At 38.8% G+C, this 16894-nt stretch overlaps 2 protein-coding genes across 4 annotated transcripts in view; one reads left to right on the top strand and one right to left on the bottom strand.

The window, feature by feature from the left end:
• Positions 1 to 16894, bottom strand: part of IGSF11 (immunoglobulin superfamily member 11) — a 109069-nt gene that overhangs the window by 51122 nt on the left and 41053 nt on the right. Inside the window, exon 1 of one of the 3 annotated variants that reach the window (XM_054700548.1) lies at positions 16814 to 16877. The exons of 1 other annotated variant lie outside the window; for it this stretch is intronic. In XM_054700548.1, coding sequence (XP_054556523.1) covers positions 16814 to 16826 — 13 coding nt within the window. In that variant the 5' untranslated portion in view covers positions 16827 to 16877. Of the gene's footprint in view, positions 1 to 10756; positions 10781 to 16813; positions 16878 to 16894 lie in introns of those variants that run through there. One more of the 3 variants, XM_037525506.2, reaches the window with a different exon arrangement.
• LOC119258115 (glycine cleavage system H protein, mitochondrial-like) lies at positions 10814 to 13639 on the top strand. The gene is made up of 2 exons (XM_037526614.2): positions 10814 to 10876; positions 12991 to 13639. Exons 1-2 carry the CDS (start codon positions 10814 to 10816, stop codon positions 13492 to 13494), a joined length of 567 nt encoding a protein of 188 aa, XP_037382511.1. The 3' UTR covers positions 13495 to 13639.

Genomic DNA, 16894 nt, shown 5'->3' with positions numbered 1-16894 from the left:
CTGTACCCCAGCTCTTGTATGCATAAATAAACAAATCTTTAAAAAAAAATAGAAAGAAAGAAAGAAAAAACTATATGGCCATAGAAGAAAAATCAAAGAACAAATAGCACTAAGTGTCATTGTAATTTGTTTTAAACCAAGACCATTGTCAATTTGAGAATAAAGGAAGGTTTAAAAGGGACAGCCCAATCTGGGTTGAACCTTGAGAATAGAGAGGATTTAGACTGGTCCAAAAGAGAAGAGGAGGACAAGTCGTGTTTGAATGTAAGGAGAACTATAAGCAGAGAAAGAGCAGTTGGGTGGGAAGTCGAGAAGTCATCTGGCAGACATGAGGATAACAAGGAGACTGGCCTGCTGAAAGGGGAGATTCAAGTTGGAGAACAGTGAGAAACAACCACGTAGACTCAGACAATGAAGAATCTGGATAATCCAGGCCATGTATTACAAGCAGCCATGGTAGATTCTCCTACTGAAAAACAGCAAGATTAGAGAGGCAGCATCTGAAAAGAACAGGTGGTACTGTAAAGTACTAGTGTAACAGGTAGTACTGCAAAGCAAAAACTCAGATGTGCAAGAAACTGGAGGGTATTTCTGTGTAAGTAAATTTAATTTCTGTTTTGAAGCCTCAATTCCACTGTATGGCAAAAGCTAAATTTCAGTCAATTCAGGAAAATCTCAATTACCCTGGTTTCCTCTTTTTCAAAAGCTGAATATAAATTCCATAGGATTACAAAATGCTAGATTTGGGATGGGGAGCAGAATGAGTAGAAGTCATTATTTGCCTTTATCCCTGCAAATATTACAAGCTCTACCACCAGCAGATCTAACCAGATCCTCCCTCACCCCTTCCACAAGTCTCTGCAAGTCTGACTCTCTACTAGCTATGCCCTGTCCCTTTGGGAACAGAGGTACATACTTTCTACCCCCTATGTTATCCTGGCTACTGAAAATTGGCAAAGCTATCTCAGGTCCATATAATTAGACAGCCCATAGAGCCATCTCTACTGGTCTCCAATCATACTGGGCACAGCAGATTTCGATGCCACCACCCCAAACCATACTTTACCGAGAATAGGAATAACTGATTTGGATTCTTCCAAGTCAATTCCCTTTCTGCCTGGAACACGATTTCAAAAATTCAAAAGTCAACTTTTCCAAAGAAGAGCAATAGATGCATGAAAAAATGTCCAACACCAATTATCATCAGGGAAATGCAAATCAAAACCACAATGAGATACCACCTCACGACTGTGATAATGGTCCACATCAAAAGAAACAGAAACAACAAAAGCAGATGAGGGTGTAAAGAAAAAGAAACCCTTGTACACTGTTAGTAGGAATGAAAACTGGTCCAGCCGCTATGGAAAACAGTATAGAAGTTCCTCAAAATATTAAAGATCTACCATATTTTCCAGCAATTCCACTTCTAGATATCTACCTGAAGAAAGCAAAAGCACTCATTTGAAGGGATATATGTGCTCCTATGTTCACTGCAGCACTATTTTAATAGCCATGTTATGGGAGCAACCTAAGTACCCAGTGACAAAGAAGTGGATTAAGAAGATGTGTATATCCACAGGGTGGAATACTACTTAGTTATTAAAAAAAAAAAAAAAAAGATGAACCCTTGTCACTTGCAACACATGGATGGAACTGGAAGCAATTATGCTAAGGAGAAAGGTGAACTGGACAATTATGCATATGTGGGATATAAAAAAGCAAACAAAGGAAATGATAAAACTAACCCAAAACAAACCCTGCAGAATTGAGGCTACAAGATGGGGAGGGAGAATGGGATAAGGAACAAAGTGAGAAGCGAACCCAATGGTTAATAATAAGGGACTAAGGGTGATTCGGTGACAGGCGTCCTGTAGTGACATTCATCTGTGGAGCTGTGAACTGATTCCCCTAAATCACATACAATGTTGTAAATCAATGTTGCCACAGATAAATAAAATTCGTAAGTCAAGCATTTTGTAGTATGGGTTTTTCTGTGTTTGCTGTGTCCTTAAAACATAAGTCAGATTGCCAAATTGGGAAAAAAAAAGGGAAGGGAGGTAACAACTAGAAGAGGAAAAAATAAGGAGAGGACACTGGTTAATATGTCAAATCATTATCACATGAAACTAAAAGGAACTGAGCTAAAGGATCTTTGGCAAAGCAGAATAAATAGGCAAGTTTAAAGTTACTAAAAAGAAAAACTATGAGGAATGTGTGACAGAAATAGAGGATATTGAATAAAAGAGGAAATTAAATCAACCATGGTTTTTAGTTCTTTGAGCTTAACAAAATTATTACATTATCAAGACATTATCAAAATTATTGCATTATCAAAAAAGGTTCTGAATTTAGTTTTGAATTACACTCATATAGATTCTTCTAGTTCAAGGCAATGGCTTTAAATACCAGCAAAAAAAGGATTTGAGTCTTATTCTAGGAACTAGTACTATTATTTCTCAGTAATACATTCACTACTATGGTTTTCAAATACTATTTCAGATTTCAAATAGCTACAATTTTATGAAAAAGCACAACTGATCTTTTTAAAAAAAAGTGTTTACACACTAAAACCTGCCTTTCCATTCATACTTCTTTATTAAATGATCTCTTCTTTTATAGGAATAGGTACAAAGGATATTTATTCTTTGAAGGATATACATTTAGCTGAGGAGGAGACCAAGAACAATGCTGGTTTCTCAGCAGCCTTTGGGCAGCTGAAGCAGAATGGGCAGCAAAAGGCCAACAAAATAACAATGGCAGGTCCCAGCTTTACACACCCTCTGAAGACTAGCAGTGAATCCTGGTGAAGCTTGGAACTGACAGATATATTATACCTGCTGTCAATTCCCTAACTCTCTGTCTAGATAACCTGAAGAAATGCAAGAGTCAATTACAGCACCGAAGAGTGCAAAGCAACAGGGGTACTGAAGTACCCAAGGGCACCTGTGATATACTGTACTGACCAGGGGCAGAGAGAGTTTGCACATTATAAATTACTGGTCATCTTCAGTTACATCAGCAAACTCCAGGGGGTGAAAATGCAAGTATAAGAAAAGAACGAAGGGAAAACATTTTAGTTTTGTGCATGCATATGAAAAATGGAATGTCAAAATTTCAAGATTATGCCAGGTCTTGTGGTTTGATCCTAATTTTGAGATGTATCTACTCAGTTAATTAATGCTGATTATCTTAGAAAGAAGTGACTGGACAAAACAGGAAAAATAAAAGATGTGACAGTAAAGTAGACTGATTAAGGAAACTTATTATCCTTTCCTCACTTACTACAGTTTTAACCATTCCCTTATACCTTGACGCTTTTGTGTATAAGACTAAAGGATGGCATATTAACATATTCCCATATTAATTCTTTCCAGTAAGAAGGTATTTAATCAAAACAAATTATTAATGCTGTACATTTCAAGATAATTATCAGAACAAGATGCACTTCTATCACTTGGGTGAGAGACACCCAAGTCCATGAAAACAGAAAGGCTATGTCAGTGTCTTGTTAGCTTGGGAGCCTCTTCTCAATAAATGTTTCTTTATTGTACTAAAGACTATTGTACTTTATTACAATAGTACTAATTCCTAGAATAAGACTCAAATCCTTTTTTCTGCTATTTAAAGCCATCACCTTGAACTAGAAAAATCTATGTGAATTTTGACCAGTTAATCCTATAGGTCTAAAAACAAGGACCTAGATGTCAGACCCCTCATGATCCTGCAACCTAAGGAAAAAAAAAAAAAAAGAATAAAGGCACAATTGGTACAAACTATATATTGCTTAAAATACAAGGTTTAAATTTAAAATAATAAACTTAATTTTGTGTCATCCACATATTTTTTTAAATATTTATTTATTTATGCATACAAGAAGTAGGGTGTATATAGGCCAGAGGTGCAGGGGTGGGGGATGAGAGCATTCACCAGAGACAGAGTGGGGAACAGAACAGGCAGACTGACTGAAATGCACTGCTGAGGGGAGCAGTGGGGAGACAGGAGAGGTCTGCCGCACCATGCGGGTAGCTCCCTGGCCAGGGATCAAGCTCGTGCTGCATTAGCTGCAGATAGCTTCATAGGTTGCATCTTAACCCCTTGCACCACCAGGGAGGCACTCATCCACATATTTTCAATTGACCCACCCACCATTCTCTACTTTTTTGTGTGTCTAATATACCAATTGCCTCCTAACATAGTCTGCATTATATTTATTATGCTCAATGTCTATTGTCTGTCTCTACCTATAAAATGAGACTCCATCAGAGTAAAATCCCTAGCATTTTTTATATCAAAGAATATAGCTCAATCAACAGTTGAATAGATGGATCTGCATGATCTGTACGAATTCTGACATCCTGTAAATTTGTTATTTTGAAGCAACAAGTCCAAGTGCCTAAAATATAAAATTTTGGTACAGGGTTAGACAACTATATTCTGGTCACTTTGGGAAGACACTATAAATTTGTAGAAGGTATAGCTTAATGTGTGGGAGGTATAATTCAAGGATAAATGCAACAGTTTCAGATTTATAAGCCAGGATATCACTGTCATAAACTAACAGCAAATTAAGGACTTCAGTAGACCCTGGAGAAATTAAATATGGATACTTTTAATAGAGAATTAGCATCTTCTTAAAGTAGAGAGCAGGAAAGGAGTAAGTCACGACATAAGTGAATAAAGTGGCACTAGTGACCTTCAGGTGAGGCTAGGAAGTAAAGATGTGTGACACTGAGAAAGCCACCAAAACCCTGCTTTCCCCAGCTGTCCCACCAGGAATGTGGATAGTTTCCTCTACTTATAATCTCTCCTTTTCCTTCTGTCCTTCCTGTTCTCAGGCTCTTACCCTTGTGTCTAATTCTCTCTGTTGTTGTCTCACTCTGATCTCTTACCCAGGCATATGCACACAGGAGTAGAACTCATCAAATGTAGAGACAAACAGGCCTCTGCTGCCCACCAGCATGTGCCAAGCTCAGTAGTGGCCTGGCACACATAAATGAGTCCTGATCTGAATAGAGCGGAGCATGGACAGCCCCTAGAATTAACTGTTCCACGCACACAGCACTGGGCACACACCCAGAGGCTAAATGCATTCAAGGCATCCAGAACAAATCTCCTCAAAACTGGAGAAAATGGTTTTCTCTGTCAATTGTCAGAATGTGGAGAAATTCAATGATACCAAGGGCTATGACAGAAAATGAAACAATAGAAGGAAATAAAAACCTGATTCATTTCTTTAAACTCATTTGTCTGTCTACATTCTCAAAGACCTGGTGTTGTAGCCACTTGAATTTCAAAAACAAAATGGGTCATCTTGATCTCTAAAGTTTCTTCCATTTCTGAAGACCTGGGGTTCAACCCCTACCAATTTTTCAGCATCCATGATGTTATAAACTACTATTCTGAACTCTATAAGGACTACTGAATGAATATATAAGAGACTTGCAGTGGTAGAAAACGATTGGAATAGTGAAGTACTGAGTCGGACCTTTAAAAATTTAGGATTTAGGGTCTCCCTGGTGGTGCAGGCGGTTGAGCGCAGCACTGTGAAGCTGTCCACAGCCTCTGCAGCACAAGTTCAATTCCCGGCCGGCCAGGCAGATACCCACATGGCGCGGCAGACCTCTCCTGTCTCACCTGCTGCTCCCCTCAGGAGTGTATTTCAGTCAATCTGCCTGTTCTGTTCCCCACTCTATCTCTGGTGAATCCTCTCACCCTCCCACACATCTGGCCTATACCCCAGTTCTTGTATGCATGAATAAATAAATCTTTTAGAAAAAAATAGTATCAAAAATTTGGGATTTAGATCCAGAAACCAGAGTTTTTCCAAACAGGAGCGATGGGATGCGCAGAGAAGCAACAGCAGAGGTGAACACGAACATAGTGCTCTCATAGTACCCATGAGTAAGCAGCACTCTCCCAGTTGACAAATTATTTGCTTCAGAAAGATGAGGGAGGATGGTGACAATTTAAACAAGGTTCTACCCATGAGTCTCTAAAAGCCAATTGATGATTGCTAGAAACAACCAGCCCCTGCAAATCTGTATGTTGTGAATAACTGACCCTGGTTTCATTTTAGCATCTTATTTCTTTTCAGTTTAATTTTTATTTATTTATATGTTATCTCTAAATATGCACACAATGGTCATACTTTTGTTTAGATTATTGACTCTCTTTAGTCCTAAAATTACTTTTTTGACTTAGAGACACTTTTGCCCCATATTATCCATGCTATGATATCCTTTCGTTGTTGTTGATGCCAATATTTGGAGGCTGTTATCATTTCGTAATTTTTTTTCCTGATTGTATATACCTTCAATAAAGCTAAATACTGCAAACACAACTTTCCCACCACCCTTTGACCTCCTATACCCCTTTGATCCTGTCTCCCTCTCCCATCCCTCTTAACCTCAGAAGCCTTACTTCCTTTATGTGTCTACTAGTATTTATTAGCATTTTGCTTTGTCAAATCATCTGCTCTGCAAATATCCAATATATGCTCTATAATTTTGACTTGCTTTATTATATATAATTCCCTCAAACAACATTTTCTTTCCTTATGACTGAATATTTTCTTTCCTCATGGCTGAACAATATTCCACTGTCTTGTTAATTCAGTCCCTTTTGTGAGCACTTAGGTTGTTTTTATGTCCTAGTTATTACAAATAATGTTGCAGTATACACTGTAACACATACAATTTTTGGAGCTGATGACTTCATATTCTTTGGATAAATGTCCAAGAGTGGTACTGCTGGGTCATACAGTATTTCTATTTTTATTACTTGAACATAAATCCAGATCACTTTCCAAAATGGCTGTAATAGTTTACATTCCCACCAACAGTGTAGTATGATTCCTCTTTATCCACATCCTCTCCAGAACATAAAATATTTTTATGACAGGAAAGATACTAGACTAGCTAGAAGTAGGGCTCATGCACAAAAACTGTGACGATGTAGATTACTCTCTGTGATATTGTGACTCATAAGAAAATACATATGTGGTCATTCATAGCACCAAAATATATTTCTCATATATATGTAATCTTTGTCCCTGCTTCCTGGCTCCCAAACCCTCCGAAATTCCTAAGTGTAGGAAGTGATAAGTCTCTTTTGTTATGTTAATGAGGCGGCTTTTGGAAAGCACTAAGGACAGGGGCTGGTTGCCAGTGGAGCCAACCATGTGATTAGAGGATTGGAACTTTCAGTTCCATCGCCCTTGATCTCCAGGGAGAGAGAACAGGCTAGAAGGGAGATCAGTCGCCAATGATCTGATCAACCGTGCCTATGTAATGAGGTCTTCATAAAAACTCAAAAGAACTGGGTTCAGACAGCTTAGGGGATGGTGAGCAGCAGAGGAGCTGGAGAGCACATGGAAGCTGCGCCCTGTCCTGCGCTCTGCCCTGTTACCCCTGCCATCTGGATGTTTGTACCCTGAGTGATAGCCTTTTCTAATAAAACAGTAATCTAGTAACTGAACTGGTTTCCTGAGTTCTGTCAGTCATTCCAGCAAATTAATGGAACCCGAGGAGGGGGTCCTGGAAACCTCTGATTCATAACCAGTCAAAGGTGACAGGCTGGGCTTGTGACTGGCATCTGAAGTGCAGGGTGTTCTTGGGAGATTGAGCCCTTCATCTGTGGAATCAGATGCTCTCTCCAGGTAGACCATCAGAACTGAGCTGAGTTGCTTTTTTTTTTTTTTTAATTTTTTTTTTTTAATAGAGGCATGTTTTATTTATTTATTTATTTGTTTGTTTGTTTATACATGCACTGGGTACAGTCAGAAGCGCGGGAGGGTGAGAGAATTCACCAGAGCCAGAGCGGGAGCAGAGCAGGCAGAAGGACCGAAGTACACTGCTGAGAGGAGCAGCGGGCGGCAGGAGAGGTCTGCGCGCCATGTGGGACCCTCCTCTGGTGGCCGGGGAGCAGCCGGGGATCGAACCGGCGCCGCAGAGGCCGCGGGCAGCTTCGCAACCCAGCGCTCAACCGCTGCGCCACCAGGGAGGCCCCCCTGAGTTGCTTTTTGGTGTGGAGAAGCCTCCACACACACCCTCTTTGGAACTGTGTCCAGGAACCCAATCAGTCCCCCTTCAGGGGACCACGAATGGCAGACTGAAGTCTGGTATTGTGGGTAATTCACAGCCTTTACTGAAAACATTCAAATAAAAAGAGAAACAAAGATGAAGTGATGTTTCATAAGAATGTATTTATTTGGTGGCCATGGTTAGCTTGAACTGGAGTAGGTAATTAAGAAAGCCAGTTAGAAAAATAATGCAAGAGGTTTAGTTATTGGTAATAAGAGTTACCACTAGCGTGTTGGCAACTGCAATGAAGACAAGGCAGAGGGGAAGCCAGGGTAGGAAGAAAGAACTGTCAGTGTTTACAAGACCCCTTATTGTATCGGGAGTGGTGAATCCTGTGAGAGTCTGATGTGCACTACAGTCCTATGCAAGGGAACCCACATGGCCTTGCCCTTTTTGATGTGCTTCATATGACCAGCTTCTCAGAAGAGACTTATGCGCATCTTTAATTAATGCTGTCTCCTTTAAATTCTCCTTCCTCTCTCCATTCCCTCTTCCCAATTGGCTCAATGTCAAAAATCTGGAGAGAGGCTTCACTATGATGACCACACCACAAAGCCATGCCCTCTCTTTCATTCTAAACTCTTCCTTCTCTTTCATCTTTTGAGTTAATTTCATTAAACACACATTTGTCAAGATACCTAACCTCCATGGTGATAACAAGGCAACATTACAAACAAAAGAAAAACTGTCCTTTGTTTATTAGCTTAAACACGTCTTAGTTTCCATCAGGTTACCTAAAAGATTAAGTCATTAATCTTCAGTCTCTCAAAATAAGCCTGCAAATAGCTCAACCCTCCTTCCAAGATGAATATATAGTGCAGTCCTCATCCTAATTGCTCTAATTACACGAAGAACATAATGAGATATAGCAGCAGATGGCTAGTGATTGAATCTGACACAGAAGAAATTCTCTCTCCTCTTATTGAGGAAACTTTGAAAAAGAAAAACTAAGTTATTTTGCTCACAAAGCCAAATGTATGTCTTGTAAAATCTATCCCACTTTTCTGTTTTCTTCCGTACTGCCTTCCCTTAAAAAAAATTCATTTCAAGTAGGTTTCTTCTGTGACCACTTTCAGAATAGATAAATGTGTTCCTCTGCTGAACAAAACATGTACTCATAGAAAGATATCTGTCAAGAGTTCATATAATAAATCACATATGTCCACAACTTCTTCTACAATCTCACAGATATACTCTATCAAATATAGAATAGGGGGGAGGGGAGAGTAGAGTGTCTTTCACTTGGGCCTAACAACAACAAAGTCTCTATCCAAACTATCGTTGGTCCCAGTTTTTCACAAGAGATGGACTATCACTACTTCAAACTAAATATCCAAAAATTCAGTCAGTATCTCCCCCTTTAAATTAAGTCATTTTTGTATAAATAAATAAATAAATCTTAAAAAAAAAAAAAAAAAGGTCCTCCCCTGGTGGCGCAGCGGTTGAGCTCTGGGCTGCGAAGCTGCCTGCAGCCTCTGCAGCGCCGGTTCGATCCTTGGCTGCCGGGCGAGGGTCCCACATGGCGCGCAGACCTCTCCTGCCGCCCGCTGCTCCCCTCAGCAGTGTGCTTTGGTCCTTCTGCCTGCTCTGCTCCCCGCTCTGGCTCTGGTGAAATCTCTCACCCTCCCGCGCTTCTGACTATACCCAGTGCTTGTGTAAATAAATAAATAAATCTTTAAAAAATAAAAATAAAATAAAATAAGTCATTTTCCCAACTTCTTTTCTCTGATGAATGGTAACAAGTTCATATCTTGGAGCTATCTTTTCAGACTCCTCTCATGTTACTGTCTGTACCAGCAAGCAGTATCTTGTATACAGGAAGTTCCTGAGTCAAAATCCTCAAAATCACCATCCCCACCACTCAAGTACCTGGGGGCTCTCCTCATCTCCCTTTATCACTGCTGCCAGAATCTGGGGTTCCATGCCAGTCCCTGTGCCACCACAGAAACTGAGTGCAAGGTTGGAAAACAAAAGTCCAGGGAGTTGTGAAACTGGAGACAGAATTAAACTTATCCTTCCAGTCTGAAGATAGAGGATGTTCTGAAAACTGAACATTGGGAACACCTCTTCTCCAAAGTTTCTTGATCTCTAAAATCAGTTCTACCTAGATTATTAATGGGTCTCAAAGTTCCTCCTGCCTTGGTACTCTTGAATAGATCAGGAGATACAAAAGTTCTAGAAGAACACATACTTCTATTATTTTCTACAATGTAACATTCCAATGTAGGAAAAAAAGTTACTGAATTTAATCAGTTGTTCTGATGTAGCATCGCAGAGCCCCTGATTGTTAAAAGAAATTTTACAGAACATTTATTTTCATGCACCAATTTTCTCAAAAATTTGGGTAACATGAAGTAAATATATGTGATCACTGATTCAGTAATGGTACGGTTCCAACAATTTTTCTCATATCAGTTCCCATTAATATATGAAGTTAGTCTGCTTAGACCTCTATCTAGTCTAGGTAAGTAACCTTAATATTTGTATTTTTCTTACATTTTATTCTGGTATTTCTTTGCCTGTCTTTACGAAGACTCAATCTGAGAAATACATGAAGAATTAAAAAGAGAAAAATGATACAGAAAACATTTTGAAAAATCCTATTTGCTTGTGTCAAGTGTTTCAAAGATATTTGAAAACTTGTTTTCTAAGAATTAAATGCATTTTCCACTTACAGGGCATGTGAAGGAAACAGACTATCAGGACCATTTGACTCTGATTAGGAGTGCAACATGCTTCATCCTCAGTTTCCATGTAATGCCCTCCTTTTGTCAAAAACCAAACTGGAACTCTTAGTCATCTCTTCATACCATTTGATAAAACTTGCTCCCCAATGCAGGATCTGAAAAACTCACTAATAAAATTACCAATTACCAGAATATATCTGTTTGAAGTTAACAAGATAAAAGAAGCTTTAAAACGAATACTTCTCCACTATAGGATATAGGGAAAAAAAAAAGAAAGACAAAGAATTTTAGTACCCAACCCTGAATTTACATGAAAGTCCTCTCAAAAAGAAAAACCAACTTATCTGTCTTTAACCCTGCTTTTGTTTCCTCAATAAAATCACCCTCCTGACACCAATTTCCTAAATGTATGGGATGCAGCAAAAGCAGTAAGAGGAAAATATATAGCAATAGAGGCTCACATCAAGATACAAGAAAGAACTCAAAGAAACAACCTAATCTCAAAGCTCAAAGAACTAGAAAAAGAACAACCAAAAAAACCCAAAACCAGTAGAAGAAAAGAAATAATAAAAACCAAAGCAGAAATAAATGAAATCGAAACTAAAAAAAAACAATCCAAAAGATCAATGAAACCAAGAGCTGGTTCTTCGAAAAAATAAATAAAATAGACAAACCCCTAGCCAGGCTCACAAAAGAAAAAAGGGAGAAAGCACAAGTAAACAGGATCACAAATGAAAGAGGAGAAATCACAATGGACACAGCAGAAATCAAAAGAATAATCAGAAACTACTATGAACAGTTATATGGAAACAAGTTCAACAATTTAGAGGAGATGGACAAATTCCTACAACTCTACAATCACCCAAAGCTAGATAAAGAAGAAATAGAACACCTAAACAGACCAATTACAAGCAGCGAAATTGAAATGGTAATAGAAAACCTTCCCAAAAACAAAAGCCCAGGACCTGATGCATTTACAAATTAATTCTACCAAACATTCAGAAACTAATTAGTGCCTATCCTTCAAACTCTTCCAAAAAATTGAGAAGGAAGGGATAATACCAAAACGTTCTATGAAGCCAACATTCCACTAATACCAAAACCGAACAAGGACAACACAAAAAAAGAAAACTACAGGCCAATCTCGCTAATGAACACTGATTCAAAAATCCTCAATAAAATTTTAGCTATCAGAATCCAACAGTGTATCTATAAGATAATTCACCACAACCAAGTAGGATTCATTCCAGGGATACAAGGATGATTCAACATCCGAAAATCAATCAACGTTATCTAACACATCAACAAAAAGAAATATAAAAACCATATGATAATATCAATAGATGCCGAGAAAGCTTTCGACAAAGTGCAACACCCATTTATGATAAAAGCCCTTGAAATTCTTGGGATACAAGGAACTTACCTCAACATCATAAAGGCCATATATGACAAGCCAACAGCCAGCATCATTCTCAATGGTGAAAAGCTGAAAGCATTTCCATTGAGATCTGGAACAAGACAAGGATGTCCACTCTCACCACTGCTTTTCAATATAATACTGGAAGTCCTAGCCAGAGCAATAAGACAAGAGAAAGACATACAAGGAATCCAAATAGGAAAAGAAGAAGTCAACCTATCACTATTTGCAGATGATATGATAATATATGATAATAGAGAACCCAAAAAACTCCACAGAAAAACTAATAAAACTCATCAATCAGTTCAGTAAAGTGGCAGGATACAAAATCAACACACAAAAGTCAGTAGCCTTCCTATACACAAACAATAAATCTGAAGAAGAAGAAATCAAATAAACCATCCCTTTTATTATTGAAACAAAAAAAATCAAATACTTGGGAATAAATCTAACAAAAGAGATAAAGGACCTATACAAAGAAAACTATAAAACACTGTTAGGGCCTCCCTGGTGGCGCAGTGGTTGAGCGCTGGGTTGCAAAGCTGCCCGCAGCCTCTGCAGCACCGGTTCAATCCCAGGCTGCTCCCCGGCCACCAGAGGAGGGTCCCACATGGTGCGCAGACCTCTCCTGCCGCCCGCTGCTCCCCTCAGCAGTGTACGTGGGTCCTTCTGCCTGCTCTGCTCCCCGCTCTGGCTCTGGCTCTGGCTCTCACCCTCCTGCGCTTCTGACTATACCCAGTGCTTGTATGTATCAATCAATAAAAGTCTTTAAAAAAAAAAAAAAAAACACTGTTAAAAGAAATAGAAGACTCGGCGGGCCGCGGCCTGCAGCCTTCGCGCCTCCTGGACGCCCGCCGCGCCGTGCTGGCCGCGGCCCTGGGGGCTGCGCGCGGGCGCCGTCCGGACGCTGCGCACCGGCGCCGCTCAGCTCTCGGTGCGTAAATTCACAGACAAACATGAATGGATAACAACAGAAAATGGTATTGGAACAGTGGGAATCAGCAATTTTGCAGAGGAAGCTTTGGGAGATGTTGTTTACTGTAGTCTGCCTGAAGTTGGGACAAAATTGAACAAACAAGAGGAGTTTGGTGCTTTGGAAAGTGTGAAAGCTGCTAGTGAACTCTATTCTCCTCTGTCCGGAGAAGTAACTGAAATTAATGAAGCTCTTGCAGAAAATCCAGGACTTGTGAATAAATCATGTTATGAAGATGGTTGGCTGATCAAGATGACACTAAGTAACCCTTCAGAACTAGATGAACTAATGAGTGAAGAAGCATATGAGAAATACGTAAGATCTATTGAGGAGTGAAAATGGAACCCCCTAAATAAACTAGTATAAACCAACTTAATCTAGCATAGTTGTCTTAAATTAGTGGATAGATGATTTAAAATAGCAACTTTTAGTAATACCACTGGAAAAATAAACTACTTGCAACAATGGAAAAAAAAAAAAAAAAAAAAAAAGAAATAGAAGACTCAAAGAAATGGAAAGACATCCCCTGCTCATGGATTGGAAGAATAAACATTATTAAAATGGCCATCCTACCAAAAGCAATATACAGATTCAATGCTATTCCAATCAAAATTTCAATGTCATTCTTCAAAGAAATAGAACAATTATTGATGAAATTCATATGGAATCACCAAAAACCCCATATAGCCAAAGCTCTCCTGAAAAAAAGAAAAGAAGGGACTGGAGGCATCACACTCCCAGACTTCAAACTATACTACAAAGCCATAATCATCAAAACTGCATGGTATTGGAACAGGAACAGACACACAGACCAATAGAATAGAATAGAAAATCCAGAAACAAACCCACAGATGTATGGTCAACTAATCTTTGACAAAGAAGCAAAGAATATGCACTGGAGCAAACAAAGTTTGTTTAATAAATGGTGCTGGGAAAACTGGGTCGCTATATGCAAAAGAATGAAGCTCGACTACTACCTAACACCATGCACAAAAAGCAACTCAAAATGGATTAAAGAACTAGACATAAGACCTGAAACCATAAAATACATAGAAGGAAATATAGGTGAAACACTACATGATATGCACCTCAAAGACATCTTTACAGACATATCACCCAAAGCAGTGATAGTGAAGGCAAAGATCAACAGCTGGGACGACATCAAATTAAAGAGCTTCTGCACAGCAAAAGAGACAATAACAAAAACAAAGAGAAACCCCATTGACTGGGAGAACATTTTTGCACACAACACTAATGATAAAGGACTGATCACAAAAATCTACAAAGAGCTGATAAAACTCAACAAAAACAAAGAAAATAAGCCAGTCAAAAAATGGGCAGAAGAGCTAAAAAGAAACTTCTCTGAAGAGGAAATGCAAATTGCCAACAGGCATATGAAAAAATGTTCAACATCACTTGTCATCAGGGAAATGCAAATCAAAACTACCATGAGATACCATCTTACACCAGTAAGAATGGCACATATTAAAAAAACTAGCAACAACAAATGTTGTGAAGGATGTGGAGAAAAAGGAACTCTTCTGCACTGTTGGTGGGAGTGCAAACTGGTCCAACCACTATGGAGAGCTGTGTGGAGATTTCTTGACCTACTAAACATAGAGCTTCCATATGATCCAGCAATTCCACTCCTAGGTATTTACCCAAAGGACACAGAAACATCAATTCCAAAGAGCACCTGCACCCCTCTGTTTATAGCAGCACTATTTACAATAGCTAAGCTTTGGAAACAACCCAAATGCCCAAAAAAAGATGACTGGATCAAGAAGATATGGTAAATATACACCATGGAATTACTCAGCATTCAAAAAAGATAAACACATGCAATTTGCAGCAACATGGATGGCGCTGGAAGGGATCATGCTCAGCAAAATAAGCCAGAAAGAAAAAGAAAAATACCGGATGGTCTCACTCATAGCAGGAATCTAGAAAACTTAAATAAGGGACCAGGAAAAAGAAAAACAATAGGAAAGAAAATATCAAAATCAACAAACAACTATGAACCAGAGACACTCTATGGGAGGTGGGGGGGGCGGGGAATGGAGGGCTTGGGGTCAAAATAAGGGGGTTGTAATTGTATGGGGAATATAAAAATAAAATTTAAAGAGAAAATAAGAAAATAAAAATTAAAGTGAATGTATAACTTATAAGAATAACGTGTTTCTGAGCTTTAAAAATTCAAAAAAATTAAATAAATAAAATCACCCTCCTTCGTAACATTTTCATTCAAAGACCTCTATTAAAAATAACCTCTCAACAGTTTCTTTCATTTGTGATTCAACTAATAATAAGAGCCATATTATATTAATCCACAAAGGTTAGATTATGCTGCAGTAGCAAATTAACAATCAGATCTCAGCATCTTTACACAAAGTTTATTTCTCGCACACACAGAATCCTCTATGGATCAAGAAGCTCTCTTCCAAATGGGTTGATTCAGGAACATGCTAGTAGCCACAATTCACAAAGCAAAGGATGCTGGCTTATAAATGACACCTATCAGCTCCTCTTTTAGTCTAAAGGTTAAGATATGTGCATGGCCCCAACCTAACTGCAAACAAGGCAGGAAAATGCAGCCTTAGACCAACTCTAAAGAGGAAGAAAAACAGAACTAGGTGAACTTGCAACACTGACTCTGTCACAATGAGGTGCTTACTATCTACTTAATGAATTACCATGTATCAGGAAGACCATGTATAGCCCCCATAAGACAGGCATTATAATAATGATAATAATAATATCATCATCATCATCATCATCATCATCATCATCATCATAGCCCCATTCTACAAGTGAGGAGACTGAGGTCCAGAGTAATTAAGTCATTTACCTACACTACTGAGTGGTCTCCCTGGAACACAAATCCAAGCAATGGGCCACACAATACTGTGCCATGCTGCTTCTCAACTATGTGAGATCAGGGCAGCTTATTTCACAGTAAGCACAGTTAAGAATACTGGTTTTCTGATATTTGTAGGGCTAGCCCTTAAAAGATGGACAGATATATTCTCTAAGTCTTCAGAGGCAGTTTTAAGAAAAATTTAAGTGAAAGAGTATTTTTGAGCATCTCCAAGAAGCCAGGCACCACTCCGGAAGCTGCATATGCAGCTCCTCTAAGCTTCAAAACACCCCCACAAGATGGGCATTGTTATGCCAGTTGTACAAATGAGGAAAACAAACAAGGCTATTGCACAAAGCCAGGATTTAAATCCAAATCAATCTGGCTTCCATTGCCAAGCAATTTCCATTGGCTCTCACTGCCTTTCAATATAGAATAAATTAAATGCAAATCTACAAATTATTACATGGGTAAGATGTGTAACTTTAATTCTTTTATTTTTTTCTGTAATTAAACTTAATATCATCAGTTGTGCACCCCTATTTAGGTGAGATACAGAAACTTAATTCTTGCATTTTTGCTCTGAGATCTTAGGGAGCAGTCCACTCTCCTCTACAACTCATCACACATCCACAGAGTTTCTTTCATGCACCATTTCTAGGCTCTCCTCTGTCTCTAGTTGACCCTCCTTCCTGAACTAAAAATCTAAAAATCTTTTATCCTGACTTTTCCAAATTTAGTTTTATAGTCACACTGAGAGTTTGTACATTGGTAAAATTCAAAACACAAGACACTTGCCTCTTGTCTGCATTGTACTGAGGTGTCTCTGTCCTTCCCAGATAAACAGAAAAAGTAAAACTGTCAGAGGGCAGCAGGAAA

Source organism: Talpa occidentalis, unplaced genomic scaffold (assembly GCF_014898055.3).
Source record: "Talpa occidentalis isolate TD23 unplaced genomic scaffold, MPIMG_talOcc4v2.1 talOcc4.4, whole genome shotgun sequence".
NCBI lineage: Eukaryota > Metazoa > Chordata > Mammalia > Eulipotyphla > Talpidae > Talpa > Talpa occidentalis.
The sequence above is the reverse complement of the archived record's forward strand: the minus strand, read 5'-3'. Positions and strand labels throughout refer to the sequence as shown.